The sequence below is a fragment of the Aspergillus heteromorphus genome, assembly GCF_003184545.1.
Source record: "Aspergillus heteromorphus CBS 117.55 chromosome Unknown BO70scaffold_12, whole genome shotgun sequence".
Classification (NCBI taxonomy): Eukaryota; Fungi; Ascomycota; class Eurotiomycetes; order Eurotiales; family Aspergillaceae; genus Aspergillus; species Aspergillus heteromorphus.
In genome coordinates, this window is record NW_020290417.1 from 162,604 (window position 1) to 182,399 (window position 19,796).

General features: G+C 58.5%; 9 protein-coding genes and 1 non-coding gene across 10 annotated transcripts; 4 read left to right on the forward strand and 6 right to left on the reverse strand.

Annotated features, from left to right (window-relative positions):
* Positions 1-61: 61 nt before the first annotated feature.
* BO70DRAFT_336416 (putative polyketide synthase) lies at positions 62-6,914 on the forward strand (the record flags this gene model as incomplete). Its single annotated transcript, XM_025541102.1, has 4 exons — positions 62-694; positions 750-2,552; positions 2,598-6,312; positions 6,390-6,914. The coding sequence occupies 4 exons, from the start codon at positions 62-64 to the stop codon at positions 6,884-6,886; spliced, it is 6,648 nt and encodes a 2,215-aa protein (XP_025399330.1). The 3' UTR covers positions 6,887-6,914.
* Positions 6,915-7,167: 253 nt separating this feature from the next.
* On the reverse strand, positions 7,168-10,203 carry BO70DRAFT_396356 (uncharacterized protein; the record flags this gene model as incomplete). Its single annotated transcript, XM_025546607.1, has 1 exon — positions 7,168-10,203. One exon carries the CDS (start codon positions 10,201-10,203, stop codon positions 7,168-7,170), a length of 3,036 nt encoding a protein of 1,011 aa, XP_025399331.1.
* Positions 10,204-10,877: 674 nt separating this feature from the next.
* Positions 10,878-10,956, reverse strand: BO70DRAFT_t171. The gene has a single exon. It is a non-coding gene; the product is annotated as a tRNA-Glu (tRNA).
* Positions 10,957-11,504: 548 nt separating this feature from the next.
* BO70DRAFT_35141 (dehydrogenase) lies at positions 11,505-12,847 on the forward strand. Its single transcript, XM_025541741.1, has one exon. It carries the CDS (start codon positions 11,565-11,567, stop codon positions 12,483-12,485), a length of 921 nt encoding a protein of 306 aa, XP_025399332.1. The 5' UTR covers positions 11,505-11,564; the 3' UTR covers positions 12,486-12,847.
* On the reverse strand, positions 12,718-14,720 carry BO70DRAFT_405203 (dihydroxy-acid and 6-phosphogluconate dehydratase; the record flags this gene model as incomplete). Its single annotated transcript, XM_025547104.1, has 3 exons — positions 12,718-13,914; positions 13,979-14,190; positions 14,297-14,720. 3 exons carry the CDS (start codon positions 14,718-14,720, stop codon positions 12,718-12,720), a joined length of 1,833 nt encoding a protein of 610 aa, XP_025399333.1.
* A 314-nt stretch (positions 14,721-15,034) lies between these two features.
* On the forward strand, positions 15,035-15,844 carry BO70DRAFT_352704 (SDR family NAD(P)-dependent oxidoreductase; the record flags this gene model as incomplete). The annotated part of the gene is made up of 1 exon (XM_025541803.1): positions 15,035-15,844. The coding sequence occupies one exon, from the start codon at positions 15,035-15,037 to the stop codon at positions 15,842-15,844; it is 810 nt and encodes a 269-aa protein (XP_025399334.1).
* Positions 15,845-16,273: 429 nt separating this feature from the next.
* BO70DRAFT_396360 (uncharacterized protein) lies at positions 16,274-16,606 on the reverse strand (the record flags this gene model as incomplete). The annotated part of the gene is made up of 2 exons (XM_025546608.1): positions 16,274-16,495; positions 16,562-16,606. 2 exons carry the CDS (start codon positions 16,604-16,606, stop codon positions 16,274-16,276), a joined length of 267 nt encoding a protein of 88 aa, XP_025399335.1.
* Positions 16,607-17,163: 557 nt separating this feature from the next.
* On the reverse strand, positions 17,164-17,995 carry BO70DRAFT_352705 (uncharacterized protein; the record flags this gene model as incomplete). Its single annotated transcript, XM_025541804.1, has 2 exons — positions 17,164-17,471; positions 17,542-17,995. The coding sequence occupies 2 exons, from the start codon at positions 17,993-17,995 to the stop codon at positions 17,164-17,166; spliced, it is 762 nt and encodes a 253-aa protein (XP_025399336.1).
* Positions 17,996-18,667: 672 nt separating this feature from the next.
* On the reverse strand, positions 18,668-18,862 carry BO70DRAFT_396362 (uncharacterized protein; the record flags this gene model as incomplete). Its single annotated transcript, XM_025546609.1, has 2 exons — positions 18,668-18,780; positions 18,820-18,862. 2 exons carry the CDS (start codon positions 18,860-18,862, stop codon positions 18,668-18,670), a joined length of 156 nt encoding a protein of 51 aa, XP_025399337.1.
* Positions 18,863-19,274: 412 nt separating this feature from the next.
* BO70DRAFT_405205 (Dabb family protein) lies at positions 19,275-19,757 on the forward strand (the record flags this gene model as incomplete). Its single annotated transcript, XM_025547105.1, has 3 exons — positions 19,275-19,293; positions 19,344-19,572; positions 19,628-19,757. 3 exons carry the CDS (start codon positions 19,275-19,277, stop codon positions 19,734-19,736), a joined length of 357 nt encoding a protein of 118 aa, XP_025399338.1. The 3' UTR covers positions 19,737-19,757.
* Between the last annotated feature and the right edge of the window lie 39 nt (positions 19,758-19,796).

A 19,796-nucleotide genomic window follows, 5' to 3' on the forward strand; every position in this document is an offset into this window, starting at 1 on the left:
CCTCATCTAACAGGTACAGAGCATCGTCACCGGCTCCAACGTCATCCTCTCCCCAGACAACATGCACACGCTCTCCAACATGAACATGCTCTCGCCCGACGGCCACTCATACAGCTTCGACCACCGCGCGAACGGGTACAGCCGGGGCGAAGGCGCAGGGATCCTGATCCTCAAGCGGGTCGCCGACGCGATCCGCGACAACGACACCATCCGGGGCATCATCCGCAGCACGGGATCCAACCAGGACGGACACACGTCCAGCATCGCGGTGCCGAGCTCGGAGATGCAGACGGCGCTGATCCGCGACACGTACCGCAAAGCTGGCCTCAGCATGGTGCCGACGCGCTTCTTCGAGGCGCACGGCACCGGCACGCCGGTTGGCGATCCGCTCGAGTCCAAGGCCATCGGCCGGGCGTTTCGCGACACGCGCGCCGTGGACGATCCGCTGTGGGTGGGGGCGCTGAAGACGAATATCGGGCATCTGGAGGGTGCCAGTGGTGTGGCGAGTGTGATCAAGGCGATGTTGGTGCTGGAGAAGGCGGTCATTCCGGCGAATACGAATTTCGAGCGGTTGAATCCCAAGATCGATGCCGAGTATCTCCGGCTGGCGTTTCCACGGGATAATCTCGCGTGGCCAGTCCGTGGGCTGCGAAGAGCGTCGGTGAATTCGTTTGGCAATGCCGGGACCAATGCCGTAAGTGCCCTGATAGACAGGATGCCAACAAGAACAGCCCAACTGACGACAGCAGCACGTCGTCCTCGACGACGTCCACCACTTCCTCGCCGAGCGTGGGCTCTCAGCCCACCACCTCACCGTCCGAGACCCCCCCAGCCAGCTCGTCCTGCAGCCCACCACCGTCCCCCTCCCCATCGTCTCCTCCCCCGGACCAGACCGTCCCCGCCTGCTGATCCTCTCCGCACACGACGAGAAGGGCGTCCAGCGCCAGGCCCAGGCCTACGCGGCGCACTTCGCGCAGGCCGCGAAGCATCTCGACCCCCAATACCTCGACCACCTAGCCTACACGCTGGCCTTCCGCCGGAGCACCTTCGAATGGACATCGTTCGCGGTCGTGCGGTCCGTCGACGAGCTCAGCAAACTCGACCAGCTCGTCTCCGCACCGATGAAACGCACCGCGAACCCGAGCGCGGGGTTCCTCTTCGCGGGCCAAGGCGCGCAATGGGCCGGCATGGGCCGCGAGCTGATGCTGTACCCTGCCTTTGCGGACAGCCTGCACCGGAGCGAGAAGCTGCTGCACACGCTCGGCTGTCCGTGGGACCTACGCGAGGAGATCCACCGCGAGAAAGAGTCGCGCATCGACACCCCCGAGCTGTCGCAGCCGTGCTGCACCGCGCTTCAGATCGCCCTGGTCGACTTCCTGCGCAGCATCGACGTCTCCCCGGCCGCGGTGGTGGGACACTCCTCCGGCGAGATCGCGGCGGCGTACTGCATCGGGGCCCTATCGGCAGAGAGCGCGCTGAAGGTGGCCTACCACCGCGGCATCGTGTGCGGACAACTGGCGAGCGATCCCTCCGGCCCGCGCGGTGCGATGATGGCCGTCGGCCTCTCCTCCTCCGACATCCAGCCCTACCTCACCTCCACCCCCGGACTGGTCGTCGCCTGCATCAACAGCCCCAAGAACGTCACGATCTCGGGCGACGCGCCGCAAATCGACGCGCTGCAGGCCGTTCTCGACGAGAAACACATCTTCGCGCGCAAACTCGTCGTCCGCGTCGCCTACCATTCCCACCACATGCAGCGGGTCTCCGAGACATACCGCCAGGCCATCACAGGCTTGAAACCCGGCCTCAGCCCGGCCCACCCCATTGCCATGGTGTCCTCCGTGACCGGCACGCGGATTGCCCTGCCCACCCTCCTCACCCCAGACTACTGGGTCCAGAACCTGACCTCCCCCGTGGACTTCCTCTCCGCGATGACAACCCTGCTGCACACGTCCGCGCAGCGCATCCGCCGGAAACTCGACCTCAGCCACCGGGACCACTTCACCCTGAACGCGCTGGTCGAGCTGAGCCCACACGCCGTTCTCCAACGCCCGGTGCAAGAAACCCTCCGCTCAACCCCACCCCCCCCTCCAGGACCCATCCCATACACATCCCTCCTGCACCGCACCCCCTCCACCACCACCACCACAGCTACCACCACAGCTGCATCCAGCACCAGCACACTCACCGCACTTGGAACCCTCAAAACCCTCGGCCACCCCTTCCCCCTCTCCCCACTCAACCACCTAACCCCCACTCCCACCCCCCCACCCACCCTGCTCAGCCTGCCCACCCTCCCATCATACAAGTTCAACCACAGCCAAACCTACTGGCAGGAGTCCCGACTCAGCAAATCCTACCGTCTCCAGGGCCGCCCGAAACACGATCTACTAGGCAAGCCCGCCGCGGACTGGAACCCGCACGAGCCCCGCTGGCGACTGTTCCTGCGGAGTGCGGAGATGCCCTGGGTGGAGGACCATGTGGTGAATGGGGTGGGGATTTATCCTGGGGCGGGGATGGTTGAGATGGTGGTTGAGGGGGCGAGGGAGGTTGTTTCTCTCTCCTCTTCTTCCTCTCCTTCTTCTTCTTTATCTGAGAATGGGGACAGGGATGGGGTGAATGTACTCGGCTTCGAAGTGCGCGACGTGGTGTTTTCGCAGCCGATCAAGATATCGCCCGAGGTGGACGGGGTGGAAGTGCAGCTTGTCATCCACGTCCGACAGCAGGGCCAGAAGGGCCGAAGGGCCCTGGAAGACGGAAGCACGTTCCGGATCTTTGCGCACGAGGGAGACGCATGGGTGGAGTGCTGCTTTGGGGTAGTGCGCGCGGTGTACGCGCGGGACACGGCGGCGGAGGGCGTGGATGGCGGACGGGGCGAGACAGCGCGGATGGAGACGTATCGCGCGACAGCATCGGACATGGATCTGTCATGCACGACGCAGATGGATGTGTCGCGGTTCTACACGAACATCGGCGCGCGCGGCGGGGTGGAGTTTGGGCCGTGCTTCCGACGGATGCGCTCGGGGGTTCTGGACGCGCAGGGCCGGGTGCGCGCCACGATCTCGACGTTCCCCTGGCCCGAGGACCAGTTCCCCCAGCCGCATGTTATCCATCCGGTGACACTGGATGCGGCGTTCCACAGCGCGTATGCGTGTTTCTCGCGCGGCGGGGAGACGGTCACGCAGACGCGCATCCCGACGTTCCTGCGCAGATTGTATGTGCGGGCGACGGGGATGGCGTTTCCCCGGACGGAGGTGTTCGATGCGTATCTGCATGCGTTGGCGGAGGATCGACGACGGTGTGAGGTGAGTGGGTTTGTGATGGACGAGGGCAGGGCGGAGGTGATGTTGGAGTATGAGGATCTGCGGATGACGACGGTTGCCGCGGAGGAGGAGGAGGAGGAGGGCGAGGGCGAGGGGCAGGGGACTGTGGGGGAGGGGGATAAGCAGTTGACGTACCATGTTGAGTATCGACCGGAGCCGGAGTTGATGACTGCGGACGAGATACGGGGGTATTGTGAGGGTGCCTTGCATCGGTATCTGGATATGCTGGCGCATAAGAACGGGGGGATGCGGGTGTTGGAGGTGGATATGGGGTGTTTGGGGCTGACGAGAGAGGTCTTGAGGACCCTTTCGGTGAGTGATCATGCCGGGGCGGTGCTGGCGCCCAGGTATGCGTCGTTCACGTTTGCGGTCGGTGACGAGGATGTCGGGGAGTTGGGGTTCCAGGGCTTCCCGGATGTGGGGACCGTGAGGCTGGGTCTCATGGAGGATTGGCAGGCACAGGGATTGCAGAGCGAGGGGTACGATCTGGTGTTTGCGCAGGGTGCAGTGAGTGAGGCCGGTTTGAGACGGCTGAGGGCGTTGTTGGCCCCGGGAGGTCGGTTGGTGATGCCTCTGTCCGGGGGGCTGGTGGATGAGGCCGCGTTCGCTGCGACGGGGATGGTGTATCCGGGTCTGGAGCTGCACGCGGAGGAGATGGCGGTGAGTGTTCATGGGCTGGTGGAGACGGTGACTGCGCCGGAGACGGACCGAGAGGTGTTCTTCGTCCTTGATCCGCAATCCGCAGTGCAGACGCAGGTGTTCGAGGCGTTGAGGGCGCACTGGAGGGCGCGTGGCATCCCGAACATCCGCTGCGGGACGCTGGAGGAGGCGGCGGACATCGCAGACAAGGACGGAGTCGTGTTCGTCCCGTTGCTGGAGATCGACCAGCCGTTCACGTACAACCTCAACGCGGGCAAGTTCGAGTCGCTGCGCACCTTCTTCGACACAGCCAGCGATGTCCTCTGGCCCACATTCGCCGGGGGCAGCGAGGCCGGCCCCCCCGAGTACCAGCTCATCCACGGGCTGACGCGGGCCCTGCGCAGTGAATATCCCCAGATGAGCGTGACGGTGGTCAGTCTGGACGCCACGGAGACGCTGAGCGAGCGGCAGATGAACAGGCTCGCGCGTCTGTTGCTCGACCGCCACGTTGACCCGAAGCCATGGCTGATCGACGTCGAGTTCCTGGAGCAGGACGACATGCTGCACATCCCGCGGGTCGTCCCCGCCGGCCATGTCACCCACGAACTGGCCATCCGGTCGACCGACAAGCACACCAGCGTCAAGCCCATGGCGGACTGTCCGCCGCTGGAACTGACTGGCAAGTCGCTCGGGATGCTCGACTCGTTCGGCTTCGTGGAAGACGCGGTGGCCCTGACCGACCTGGCCGCCGACGAGGTCGAGATCCAAACCCACGCCATCGGCGTCACCTTCCGGGACTACCAGGTGGCCATGGGCCAGATCGCAGACGCCGCGTTGGGCCAGGAATGCGCCGGCATCGTCACTCGCGCCGGTCCCCAGACCTCCTTCTCCCCCGGAGACCGCGTGATGCTCGCCGCCCCGAACGGCTTCAAAACTCTCGCGCGCGGCAAGCTGGCGGTGCAGATCCCCGACAGCATGCCCTTCACCACGGCGGCGTCCATCCCCATCGACTTCGGCACCGCATGGACGGCCCTCCATCGACTGGCGCAGCTGCAGGTCGGCGAGACGATCCTCATCCACGCCGCCGCCAGCAGCCCCGGCCAGGCCGCCATCCAGCTCGCCCAACGCCTCGGGGCCACCATCTTCGCGACGGTCAGCACGGCGCCCAAGAAGCAGCTGCTCATGGACGAATACCACATCCCCGAGTCCCACATCTTCTACAGCCGGGACGCCTCCTTCGTGCACGGCATCCAGCGGGCGACTCACTCCCGAGGCGTCGACGTGATCCTGAACACCCTCCGCGGTCCCGCCCTGCAGTCCTCGTGGTCCTGCATCGCCCCGTACGGCCGCCTCATCGACCTCAGCCAGGGCCCTGCAAACCTAACCCTCCCCGCCAACTCCCACTCCCTCAAACACGCCACCATCACCACCCTCGACATCACCCACTGGCTCCAGCACCGGCCCACCCTCGCCCAGCAAGACCTCCAGACGCTCCTCACCCTCTTCACCACACACAACCTGCGGCCCACCGTCCCCCAAACCACCCACCCGATGACCCCCACCGCCACCGAAGCCCTCTTCCGCGCCATCCACACCCGCGCCCACATCGGCAAATCCATCCTCACTCTCCCCCGCACCCTCACTATCCCCGTCACCCTCACCACCCGACCGACCTACACCTTCCCCAGCAACGCGACGTACCTCATCGCAGGCGGGCTCGGCGGCCTGGGCCGCGTAGCCGCCCGCTGGCTCGTCTCACGAGGCGCACGACACCTCATCCTCCTCTCGCGCTTCGGCCCACGCACCCCCGCCGCACACGCCCTGATCTCCGAACTGACCGGGCAAGGAATCCACCTCGCAACGCCCCCCTGCGACATCACCTCGCTCCCCACCCTCCGGGGCACACTCGCCACCCTCTCGGAAACCTTCCCCCCGATCGCGGGCGCCTTCCAGATGTCCATCATCGCCCGAGACACCCTCTGGCCACAGCTCACGCACGAGAGCTGGACCGCCGCCGTCGCAGTCCGCACCACAGGCTCGTATAACCTGCACCTGACCCTGCCCGACAACCTGACCTTCTTCATCCTCCTCTCCTCCGCCTCCGGCCTCGCCGGGTTCAAAGGCCAGACGAACTACGACGCGGGGAACACGTACGAAGACGCGTTGGCGCGGTATCGCGTCAGTCAGGGACAAGCGGCCGTGGCCGTGGATCTGGGGGCGTTGGTGGACGATGGGATTCTGACGGAGGATCCGAGGCTGTTGAGGAGGGTGTTGGCGTATGGTGCGCTCGAGCCGATTACGAGAAGGCGGTTTTTGGCCGTGTTGGATTGGTTTTGTGACCCTGAGAGGAGTTGGGGGGGGGTTCGGGGGGAGGGGAGGGAGGGGAGGGTGGGGAGAGTGTGGGGATGGGGATGAGGAGGAGGGTAGTGGAGGCGCAATTGGCGGTAGGGTTGGGCACGGGGGAGAACCGAGATGCGAATAGGGGGTTGGAGAGGGTGACGTACTCGTCGCTGTTGCAGCAGGTGGTTCTTGCTGGGGAGCGGAAAGAGCGGGAGCGGGTGAGGAAGATGGGAGGGGCTGGTGGTGGTGCTGGTGGTGCGACAGGACCGATCGACACCCGTGCGCGCAACCGGGGGGGGATCGCATCGGCAGAGTCTCTCGACGAGGCGGCAGGGGTGGTCGGGAACGCAGTCATCGCCATGCTGGCCCGCTCGCTGGTCGCGATGCAGGACGCACACAGCGTGGACTGGGACCGTCAGCTGCAGATGTACGGGGTGGATTCGCTGCTGGCGACGGAGCTGCGCAACTGGATCGTCAAGGAGTTTCTGGCGGAGGTGGCCGTGTTCGAGACGCAGGGGGCATCGACGTTGCGCAGTCTGAGCTTGTTGGTTGCGGGGAGGACGGCGATTGAGCATCGGTATTGATCTGATTATTACTGTGCTGTGGTGGGGGGTGATGTATTTGGAGATTTGATATTATTGCGCTACCTACAGTAATCACAATCCGAATTGTAATACAGCGCAGGCATGTCTGGAATCATCATTCCAGTACGTGCTCATATAAAATGTATATATGAAAGCCAATTAATGAACTCCCCAGAATCACCAAATAGAAGAGAAAGCATATCAAGTGATGAAAGATCCCTGGCTAACTCAACCTCAAAGAAAGACCAGGAGAGAGAAATCTTCATTAAAGAAAGTAGTAATCAAAGAACGAGGCAGCCGATCACGGCCACGAGAATAAAAGGGAGGCCATTCCACCCGCCGGCACTGGCCGCAGCACCGGTGTACAGCGCCGAACTGGCAGAGACGCCGGATGCCGGGCTAGAGGTGGAAGTGCCAACGGCTCCGACTCCGGCGGTAGGGTGAGAAGCAACGGAGGTGGAGGATGCGGCTGCTGAGGCGGAGGGCTTGAAGATGCTGGAGGCGTTGTATCCTGAGCCTGAGCCTGAGCCTGAGTCTGAACCCATGTGGTGGCTTGGGGCTTGAGGGGAGGTGTTGCCAGTGCCGGTGTTGGAGCTGGAGCTCGAACTGGATAATCCTTCTCCGGAATGGCCTTGAGCTGCAGATTGTCCTTGAGAGCTCTGACTGCCAGACTGGCTAGATCCACTGGACCCACTGGACTGGGTGCTGCCAGTGCCGGAGGTGAATCCGGAGGATCCCTCTCCAGACTGGCCTTGAGTGGCACTGACACCGACATCAGATCCAACAGCGTTGGTCTGCGTGCTTCCGGCTCCGGATGAGAACGCAGAGGCGCTTTCTCCGGTCTGGCCGTGGGCGTTGCTGCTACTACCGACGTTAGACACAACGGAAGTGCTGCTCTGAGAGCTCTCAGCTGCAGATGAAGATCCAGATCCTGTCTGGCCCTGGGGGCTGGCGCTGGAGCCAGCTTGGGAACCGCTGGTTTGGGTGCTTCCTGACCCGGAGGAGGAGCCAGAAGAGCCAGAAGAGCCAGACGAGCCAGAAGAGCCAGACGAGCCAGAGGAGCCAGAGGAGCCAGAGGAGCCAGAGGAGCCAGAGGAGCCAGAGGAGCCAGAGGAGCCAGAAGAGCCAGACGAGCCAGAAGAGCCAGAAGAGCCAGACGAAGAGCCGGACGACAATCCAGAAGACGATCCAGCCGAGCTCCCCGATGCCCCCTGACCCTCAGAGCCGGAACCAGAACCAACCTCCTCCCCAGTAGATACACCAGCAGAAGCACCACCGGCTGCCGAAGAGGCAGACTGCCCCTTGGACCCAGCACTGCCACCAACTCCAGCTCCGCCAGACACCGAAGTCTCCACAGCTCCTGCGGCTCCACTACCGGTAACATACAGAGTAGTGGTAACCGGGACAGTAGCGGTAGCGACATGGGTCTTTGTTCCCTTGGTGATGGTCAGAACCTCCGTGCTATACAGGACAGTCGTGATGGTGGAGACCACTTCGCCTCCGGTGGAAGCACCGCCCGCAACACCTCCCGCCGACTTTCCACCTGATACGGCACTGACTGCTGGGATGTCAGTAGCACCAGCAGGGCCGTTCCCTCCGAAGGTAACAGTCACGACGGTGACGGATGCCACGGCGGTTTCGGTAGTGAGGTGGGTAGTCTTTTGGGACGCAGCGCAGTTCTTGATGGACTCGGGACAAGCCGTCACGGGGAGGACTTGGGTCGTGTAGACGGTGGAGGTCGAAAGGCTTTCACTGGGTTGTCCGGTGGGTTTGGTGGTGCCGGCAGTGGCAGTGGCAGTGGCAGTGGCCTCTTCTGCGGTGATGGGACAGATCGTTGTGTACGCGGCGACAGTCTCGGTGGTGTAGTAGGTTGTCTTCTGAAGGGCGCCACAATACGGATTGGACTTCGGGCAGGCAGTGACGGGGTGAACCGTGGTGGTGTAGACAGTAGATGTTGTCAGTCGCTCACTGGGTGTGGCCGTGGGTTTGTCGTGTCCGGTAGCGGTGGCAGCGACTCCGGTCTCCTCAGCGGTGATCGGACAGATGGTCGTGTATGCGGCGACTGTCTCGGTGGTCAGGTAGGTGGTCTTCTCCGAAGCCGGGCAGTCAGTCACCCATGAGGGACAGGCAGTGACGGTGTGGACCTGGGTGGTGAAGACAGTCGATGTGGTGAGGCTGTCGTAGGTCTGGCTGGGAAGGGCAGAGGCAGGGGCAGTGCTGGTAGAAGTGACACTAGAACCGGTTTCTCCCGCGAGGACAGGGCAGATGGTCGTGTAGGCTGCCACGGTTTCGGTGGTGTAGTAGGTCGTTTTCTCCGAGGCCGGGCAGTCGGTGACTGATGAAGGGCAGGCCGTCACGGTGTGCACTTGGGTGGTGAAGACGGTGGATGTGGTCAGCTGGGGGGTGGGGGTGTCTGCGCTGCTTTGGGTGGCTGGGAGGGCAGTTCCAGTGGCGATGGCTGTAGTTTGAGCAGCAGACGCAGTTCTCGTAGCAACTGACGAGGTTTGAGCGATCGATAAAGCAGGGCCACTAGCAACAGATGAAGCCTGAGCGACAGACAGAGCAGTCCCCGTGGCAGAGTTCAGGCAAGTTGTCGACCGAATGACAACAGTCTCAGTAGTGAACAGAGTCGTGGTGCGTCTGGGGGCGCCCGACGAAGCAATGACGCTGCCCGAGGCCACTCTCGAGGCGGAGACCGGGCTGCTCTGAGGGAGTCTGGTGAAAGAAACCTGACTGGAACTCGGGGCAGGGTGGACAGCAGAGCTCCTAATCGGCGGCACAGACGAAGGCTGAAGCACAGAGACAGGCGAAGACGCAGCGACCTGGGACGAAACGGCCACCGATGAAGCTGACGAAGAAGCAACTGCCAGCGCAGTCGGGCAAGGATTGGCATCCAGTCGCGTGGCGATGTAGTTGATCTCATTGTTATCCGGGTCGGTGTAGTCATAGGGCACATAGCTGTAATCCATGAAGCCGGACGCCGAGTAGCAATCGCCGAGGTACCAGTAGGTCGCAACACAGTTGGCGTACGTGGCGCAGAACTCGATACACTCCCAAACATCGTCTTTCTTGGCAGTGGGCAAGAGTCCCGAGTATGACTGGACATTGTCGCCGCAGATCACCTCGTAGTAGTCTCCGTCGTAGAGGTAGTATCCGTCCACACAGTCGCTTGTGGCGGGAATGGCGGAGACGGTGCATGTCGACGCGGTGGAGGTTACGGCGGATGCAGTCGGGGTTGAGGGGATGGTGGCAGCCCTACTCGCCCCCGACAGAGCCAGGAGCATGAGCCCCGAGCCCCAGGTCCAGGATTGTCTCATGATGAGAGGTCGAACGAATGAAACCTCTGACCAAGGCAGAAAAGAATGACTGGGAAGGACCGGACCGTTCAAGGAGTGGCGACGGTTGCCAGAATGCGTCCATGGCAATGGGGGGAGCCAGCCAGGTTTTAACCTCGTCGATCCGGCCAGCCTTGGGGTTCGCCGAACCTATCGACTATTCTAGCTGGATGCCATTCGTGTTGATGGGGGGACTAGCTGGATGTCTGCTAGCTTGGGATCGAATGAGGGCAAATTTAGGCGATGAGCAGGAGTGCGGCTGATCAGGTCCACTTCGCGCAAGGGTTCAGGGCCATGATGGCATTCCGGGGTCAAAATAGCCGACCGCACGTGGACTGCCTGTCAGTCAGTATCCACCGCATTCCGCCAATTCACCTCGATTCGATGGACTGGGTCTGGGTTGTATTCCATGAAAGAATGAGTTGATGGTCCGATTTACTCGGCCAGGTACGGGTGAATGCGACAGAATTGGGGGAAGCCGGTTGACTGCCTCCTCGACATACTATATGTCTCAACAAGGAATTCAATTTTGAACTTTCCTTTCTTCCTCCGCATTCTCCCGGGAATAAATATCCTTTTCCAGGATTACGACCACTGGAAGCTTACAGCACCCAGCAAATAAACACAAAAATAAAAAAGAAATGATGATGTGAGATCTCCGATACGGGGAATCGAACCCCGAGCTGTCGCGTTCGGAATGAAAGGCGACGATGTTAGCCGTTACACCATATCGGATTGATGTAAGAAAGACGTCAGGTTACGCTATGTATCATACTCGTTGGTTGACGGGCTCGTTGTATCGATCGACTCATCCCAGCCAGCATTGCCTCCGTACCAGGGTGGTTACAACAAAAGTCTCAAAATAGATGTAAGTATTTGCGGGATTCACAGATTCCGGGCCAAGAAACGCAGGCATACTTTTTTTTTTCATCGTCTTCGTCGTATCGAAACATCCATCGCATCGGTGTACGACGAACCGGTTATATCTATATATAGTGACACTAAGTAGTGTGCCGCAGTAGTTCTCTGCTAGTAGCGGAGATTAAGGAAGAGGTTTATTGGCACCACTTCAATCGCCGTTTGTTCCCTGTCTCGGGCGTGCCGGATGGGGTACTCAGTGCAGTCTGACTGGCCGATAGCACAAGTCGATCCTTTAGGTCCGATATCTCCATTGTATCTCCGTGATCAATCACCATGTCAAAACCCTCCAGTATCCTTGACATCGCCAGGTCATCGTATTTTCGCTTTCATATCACCCGGATTATAGTATAGGCGAGGGAGCGTTATTATCATCCCTTCCTCCCAGAGCCACCGCACATCCCTAAGAAACACTCCATACCATCATGGGCGGTCTCCTCGGCTGGGCATATCGCCAGCGATGCTGTCCCCCACAGCCACTACCCGCAGACATCAGACTCGACGGCAAGACGGCCATCGTGACAGGCGGGAACGTTGGACTCGGGCTCGAAGCCGCCAAACAATTGGCCGCGCACGGCCTGTCGCGGGTGATTTTGGGGGTGCGCACCCCAGCCAAGGGGGAGGCGGCAAAGGAAGAAATCATCCGGGACAGTCCTGGCTGTGACGTTCAAGTCTGGGCGCTGGATTACGAGTCGTTCGAAAGTATGAGAGCATTTTCCGAGAGGGCGGCGACGCTCGATCGGTTGGATATGGTCATTCTCTCCGCTGGTCTGAAATTCATCGAGTTTATACAGTCCAGAACCGGACATGAGATGCATGTTCAGGTTCGTCCAACTCCCAACCCTTCTCAGGTCAACCACCTCGGCACATCGCTCCTCTCGCTCCTCCTCCTCCACCCCCTGCAACACACCGCCAGAGCCACAGGAACGCCCTCCCGTCTGACGATCGTCACCTCCGAAGTGCACTTCTGGACGCCATTCAAGGAAAAAGACGCCTCGAACACACTATCCCGCATGAACGAGCCCGACTCATTCAACCCCGGCATCACGCGGTACAACACAAGCAAGTTGCTGAATATGCTCTGGCTGCGGGAGTTGAGTGGCAAAGCCGGTCCGGATGTCGTCGTCAACGGCGTGAATCCGGGTCTGTGCTTGAGCGCGTTTCATCGGTCGGATACGGGGTTTGGACAGCGGATGGTTAATAAGGTGCTTGCGTGGACGTCGGAGCAGGGTGGGCATTGTCTTGTTGATGCGGCGGTGAGGCATCCTGAGGATCGGGGGGCGTATTTGAGTGAGCAGGTTGTTACAGAGTCAGTATTTTTTTTCCCACTTTGGTGGTGGGTTTAGGCTGACTTTTACGAAAGGCCCTCGCCGTTTGTTCTCTCTCCGGATGGGGCAAAAGCGCAGAAGAAGATCTGGGATGAGACTGTTGCTGTCTTGCAGGAGAGTCTTGCTGGGGTGGAGTTGTTGCGGAACCTGGTAGCGGAGTAGAATGTTTGTGAAGGATCATTGACTTTGATTATCTGCGTTATATTCCATATTCCCCTCTGGCAGATAAAAATGGCATAAATGTTGAATCTCAATACTGCGGCCCCGTAGCGACCAGAAAGTCGAAATCCGCCCCCTCATGCGCCTGATTGACCGTCCGTTCATACAGACCTCTATACCCCCGGCGAGTCTGCCTCTGCAACCAAAGCGATGGCTCCTCTCCCTCCCTCGTACTCAAAAGCTGCTCCTTCCTCTTCAAAATCCTCGCCCGCAACGCCTCATCACTAACCAACAGCTCCAGTCTTCTCCCATCCACATCAAACTCAATCAAATCCCCCGTCCGCACAACCCCCAACGGCGAGTCCGGAACCACCGACTCAGGAGACACATGCAACACTATAGTCCCACCCGCAGTCCCAGACATCCGACCGTCCGACACGCGAAGCATATCCGTCACCCCTTGCGCAGCCAGTTTGCGCGGGATAGGAATCATGCCCGCCTCGGGCATACCGGGGTTTCCGATCGGGCCGATTCCCTTGAGAACTAGGACCGAGTCAGCAGTGACATCGAGGTCAGGATCATCGATGCGGAGGGCCAGGTCCTGCGAGTTCTCGAACACCACTGCTTTGCCTTTGTGGTGGAGGAGACGCTTCTCCTTCGAGGCGGAGGCCTTGATCACCGCACCGTTGGGGGCGATGTTTTCGTGGACGACTACCAATGAGGAACAGGGGTGTACGGGGTTTGACATATCCCGGATGATGGTGCGGGAGTAGTCGAAGTCGCGGAAGGGGGTGCGGTCGAGCACCTCGCCGAGGGTTTCGCCGGTGATGGTCTGCGCGTCGAGGTAGAGCAGCGGCCGTAGGCGGTTGAGGAGGCATACCATGCCGCCTGCGTTGTGGAAGTCGGTCATGTAGTTGTCGCCGCTGGGTTTCAGGTCGACCAGGAGAGGTGTGCTTTGACCGATTATGTCCAATTTTTCCAACTTGAAGTTGCCGCGGAGTAGGGGGTGGCGGTTTACCATGGCCATGAGGTGGACCATGGCGTTGGTGGACCCACCAATAGCCTGGAGAACGACGGCAGCGTTGTAGAGGGATTTGGCAGAGAGAAGGCTCTGAGGTGTTCTTTGCTCTTTGGCGGCCGCGACGGCATTCGCGCCGGTCTGTTCGGCGATGCGTAGTCGAGCAGCTGAGACTGCTGGGGCAGAGGCGCCTTGGAGCGGGATGAGGCCCAGTGCAGCCGTGATGCAGGCCATAGTGCTGGCCGTTCCCATAACACCACAGGTTCCGATCTGGATTTAGGTCGTTGTTAGTATGGGCCGGGTTGCAGGGGGGGGGAGGGAGAATCCAACGTACGGTTGGAGCCAGCTCCTCATTGATCTCCATGATCTCTTCTATATCTATCTTCCCCGCGCGGTACGAGGCCCAGTTGTTCCGACAGTCGGTACATGCCCCTATGCGCCTGCCTCGGTGGCTGCCTGGCATCATGGGCCCGGTCAGGAGGGGAAGAACGGGCTTGTTGGCCGAGATACCGCCCATGATTTGAGCAGGGACGGTCTTGTCGCAGCCTATATCATGATGATTAGTTTGAATCTCACTTCAACCTCACTCCATCCCTTCCCCCACCCTCATCTCCATCACAAGCAAGGAAGATATCTACCAGGACATCCATACCTCCAACCATAATACACGCATCAACCGGCTGCGCCCTGATCATCTCCTCGGTATCCATACTCATCAAATTGCGCAGAAACATGCTCGTAGGGTGCGAGAAGCCCTCATGCAGACTGATCGTGGGGAAGTCGATCGCGATTCCCCCATTCAGATGAATGCCCCGTTTGGTAGCCTCGATCAGTTGCGGCGCATTACCGTGACACGGGTTAAAGCCCGAGCCGGTGTTGATAATACCGATGATGGGCCGCGAGAGGGCATCTTCGGAGTATCCCAGCGCCTTGATGAAGACTTTCCGGAGGAAGAGGGAGAAGTGCGCGTCTCCGTAGGACGTAAGGCCCTGGCGGAGGCCGGAGGTGGTGTGGAGGGGTTGCGAGATGTCGTAGTCTTGTTCGACTGCGTTGGGTTGGGTTGGGGGAGGGGTCATTTTGTGAGGCGGACTTGACTGCCACTCGTAAGCTGGGTCAAATGAGGGAGGGATATGTGAAAGGGAGGCCATAAATGGGATTAGTCTACCCCGATAACACGGTGCGTCGATCATATTATGAGAGTGAATGCCAAACGGGGGGGGGGGGGGGGCGGAAGCGCTCCGTCGACGGAGGACATCCGTCACCCAGCCCTTGCTGGGGAAATAACAGACAGGTGTGAATACCAAGTCCAATTTCCCATTCCGCTACGATTTCTTTCATTTTTTTTCCAAGTGTCCTTTCCCTCCCACTTACTCTTCATCACACCCCACCAATGTTGCGACTAGACAAAAAAGTGGCCCTGATCACCGGGCTCGGCCAAACCAGCGATGACGGCTGGGGCATCGGAGCCGCGATCGCGATGAAGCTCTCCCAACAAGGAGCCATTATCTTCGGGGGCAATCGCACACTGACAGCTGCCGAGCGAACCAAAGCCCGAATCGAAGCCGAAGGTGGAATCTGCCATGTGCAGCAGACAGAAGTCACCGATTCCGCCTCCGTCAAGGCGCTGGTGGATGGCTGCGTGGAACGCCACGGCCGTATTGACATCCTCGTGAACAATGTGGGAAAGTCAGAGCCCGGATGCCCTGCCACGATGGAAGAGGAGATCTGGGATCAACAGATGGACATCAATCTGAAGAGCGTCTATTTGACGAGCCACTATGTCCTCCCTATCATGGAAAAGCAAGAGAGCGGTGGTGTCGTGGCCAACGTCTCGAGTATTGCGGGTCTGCGCTATATCGGGAAACCTCAGGTCGCTTATTCCGCCGCTAAAGCTGCCATCATGCAGTTTACCAAGGCCACGGCGGTGATATATGCCGATAGACGGGTCAGGTTGAATACCGTTGTTCCGGGGCTGATCTACACCCCGTACACCCGTGAGCTAGTGAAGCGGTACGCACCGGGAGGGGATCAAGATACGTACATGAAGATGCGCGATGAGCAGGTTCCAATGGAAAAGATGGGGGACGCGTGGGATGTTGCGAATGCGACGTTGTTTCTTGTGGCGGATGAGTCTCGCTACATCACGGGCCAGGAGCTGGTGGTGGATGGTGGGATTACGTCTTCGACGGAGAGGGTGTAGTGTCTCCCATATTTGTTCAGCGAGCAGAGCAGTCTCTGAAGGTTGATATATCCTTTCAAGCCTTGAATAGTTCATTCTGGTTCACACCCAACATTTATCGAACACCTACATCGTCTTGGTGGCCTCGTGGTAGATTATCTTCCTCGGCTGCTTGAACCCAGGCTCCCACCTGCATCTAACCAGCTCCCTTTTTTGTCTTTTAGAATATTTCTATACTCATGGAAGACAGTTGTGTGCCAGAAATACTGGTAGATAGTAGAAAGCACACGCCGAAACTCCTCCCGATATTCGAAGCTTCGAGTGCAGAAGTATAGTCACCCCGGGCACGCGAGCCCACATGAGGTGTTTGAGGCACCCACCCGGCACGAGGTCTTCCTCGTCTTGCTGGCCCTCGTTATAGGCAAGGAGCTCCGGCACGACCCTGCAGTTCTACTCTTTAAAGCTCCTCAAGGCCAGGGATTCCTCGTGAGTGCGCTGCGGGCGGGCCTGCAGAGCCCGGACCCTTGCGGGGCGAAAGGCCGTTCCCATGATAGGGATCTGCCGGTACATCCTCATCAACCCCCGAGTGTTCGTGGTGGCGTTCTGGCACGCGAACTTGATACCGGCGTATGGGGTGCCAAAATCATGGTATACATCCCCCTGGTTCATTGTCTAGTAGTGCTCAGATACTACCGCGTCCAAGACCTATCTCTGGGGAAGCGAGGTGTTGTAGAAAACGACATCCGTGCTCATAATATAATCGAAGTCACCGGGTCCGGACATTGTTGTTAGAAGAGATGTCGATGTCGTCGCAGGAGTATGAGGACAAGGGTAGATGGAGACGTAGTAGAGTGAGTGTTCAGAGGAAGAGAGGAGGAAAAGAAGAGAAAGTGGGGGGATCGAATGTCTTCAGTCGCCAACATTCCGCGACATATATCAGTGAATGTCTTCTGCGGAAAACAGAGCCTAACTCTCTGCGTATCACAGAAAAACGGGCAGGCTATGTCTGGCATAGTGCCTGAGGTCAAGTAACCAACTTCATCCATTGTCTCTGGGAAGACATTAATACTTTCTCAAGGAAGTGAGGACCCTCTCTTTCATGCGAGTTCTGAGGGTTTCAAGGGTTTCGGGCGTACGGTATCGACTTCCTGCTGCAATGGCGAAGCGCCTACATAAGTAGCTGGAACAAATAGCGGACTCGATAAGGCTAATAAAACTTGAATTGAATTGAGATGAACCATGGATCTCGATGTATAGAAATATGTTGAAATCTGTATAACCGAATTCTATAAGCAACAAGCGAACCGCCAAGCAAACACGCCATCCCGGGGATAATCCGTTTATTCATCAAGCGACTCCAGAGCTGGGAACCACTCCTCCTCCTCTTCCTCCTCCTCAGACATGAGTTTCAACTCTGTTCTCAACCTCTCTCTCTCCTTCGGGCTGCTGAGAATGGCCATGGAACATATGCAAGCTGCAGCAAAGCCCAGGGGCGGAAAATCAGATCCAACAACTAGTGCCATTAGGCCAGCCCCAATGCGGATGTTGCGACGCCAATCGGTGTCCTTCAAGTAGGTCTGATAGTATTGTGCCATCAATGGAAAGGTGTCGCACAGTGACTCCGTCATGAGGGATACCTCTTCTCTGCCTATTTCTCACAAGTGCACGACGCATTAACTGCTGTATCGATTCTTTTGGCTATAGTGTAGAAGACATACCCTCGTCTCCGAGCAGCTCCTGTGGTTCAATATTATCCTTCAACCTTCCTGGAGGTAGCTGGACTTCGCTGTGAACAGCCCCATCGTTTTCAGATCCATCGCTTTGCTGCTCTTTGGACTCGAGGCCGTTGTTCGCAGCTTCCTCGCCCGAAAGACTGCCAGTACAGGAATCTTCGTCCCAACTATCCCAGCCGCAGCTCTCTCCGCTGAAGCTTTCTCTGCTGCAACTGTATCCGCTCAGGGATCCCTCACTCGGAGCTCTTGCACGAGGGAGACTTTTCATTTCGTCAGTCCTAGAATAATACTCTCTAGAAGACTCTTTGTCGGAGGGATCTTCGAACCAGACATCCTCATTACACAAGCTCCTGTCCGAGAAGTCCACGCTAGAACACTCGGTCGAAAAGTCGGAAAAATTATCCTCGCTGGAAGCGTAGGTATCTTTGTAGGTAACCATATTGTCCAAAAGAAGGTGCAGGATCAAAACACGGAAGAAAGCAAGCAGATTCGAAGGTGTATGTATTAGTGAAGAATTTTCAAATACCTGGCTCGAATGTCATATTACGTAGAACTCTGTTGGATGATGGTGGCATGTGGTCACCCCGGAGCTGTATGCCGGACGAAGAAGATGATATTCCAATTGCGTCAACTCTTCGTGATTTGCTAATATTGCTACGTTGACCGACTAGCAATCCACAGGAAGGCAATTGTGAAGACCTCCTGCGCGCTGTCCCAGTCCCAGTCACCGAAACAGACAGACTCACTTCATTCTGCTAGAATCTGTTGTTTAGTATCTTCCTCTTTCGTCAACCACCCTCGGCAATGTCGGTCAACCTTCAACGTTGTTCCCGCACCGCTCAGAATGATGCTAAAGAACGCTCATATCCGGACCACCCCATGTCAGGTTGGTCGTGCCGGCACCCTTCGGACTCTTCACCTCCATCATCAGCTCGCCATTACCTCCATGGACGAACACCATCCCCAGCGATGAATGAGCCACCAATATATCCCCTCCGAGTCCTGCGCCATCCCATCGTCCCCCCCAATCCCATACTAGCCGAGAATCGCCCGACCCTCAGCACTGACCCATCAGGCATAAATGGCACATTGCAGGTCGCGTGGTGCCTGGTTATTGCCACAACGTCACGAAGAGGCAGTTCAGGTCGGACACTAATACGGGGCCTTCGAGGAAGGAGTCGAGCGGGTTTCCGCGCTTTTGGTTGATGGAGTGCTCGGACAGGCCTGGCCTGGTCGGCGGAATTGAGGAGAGACTAGTCCAACTCATGGCTTCCATGGGGGAGAGTCCGGTGGAATCGCTAGACATTGTTGGGGTTTGAGGTGTGTTTGTACTTTGTCCGCCTCGGTGCTGGGGGATGCTTGTGGACTGAGGGATGGATTTGCCCGTCTGACCCCGCGGGTGTAGAGCGGCAGATGTGGATAGCTTGGCTGCGTGGTGGCGTCTCTTTGCTGACACGTTCCGAGGGAATGGGCCCTAGTATCATGCAGCGATGTGTTCAGGCTCTCTTCAGCAAAGGGACGTGCGGGCGGATGCTTCCCGAGAGCGGCGGGAGACATCCGCTTCCTCAAACCACGATCTAGTTCTACTGAGGACTATGTATACACCCCGGATCCAAGCTGCAGTCATAATGTGCGACAATTATTCCCATGGAAATCCTTTCACCCGTTTCAATTTCTTATTCCGACATCCGAACCCTGTTCCTGAACGCACGTCCAAAATGACATTGGTCCACATTGGTCAGTTGCCTTCGTGACCCGTCGCTCGATTTAATCTCACCCTTCGGCAGTTCTCTTCAAGTTCCGCCCCGAGGTCACGGAGGAACACAAGCAAAAGTTCATCACGGAGTTGAAGAAACTGAAGAGCCTACCTTGTGTGAAGGGGGGCCGGCTGCTGGTCGGAGGGCCCAGTGTGACCGACCCCATCGAGCGCAGCAAGGGCTTCCAGATCTCGTTGGTTAGCTTCCATGAGAACCTGGCGGCATTGACAGAATACCAGGCAAGTCCGGAACATCACCAGTGAGTACTATTGACTGAACACTCTCCGTGATTACTACGAGCTAATTTATTTTAGTGTCACATCAACGTACATGTTCCCCTACAAGGAAGACCTGATACGGTTCGATTTCGAGGTGGATGCGGAGGATGATGAATATATGTGTGGTTTCCCGTTGGTGCTGTAGAGATGTGATGCGTCATTTTCCCGGTAGCTTGTATATAGGATGTGTGTTTCAGAATTGGAG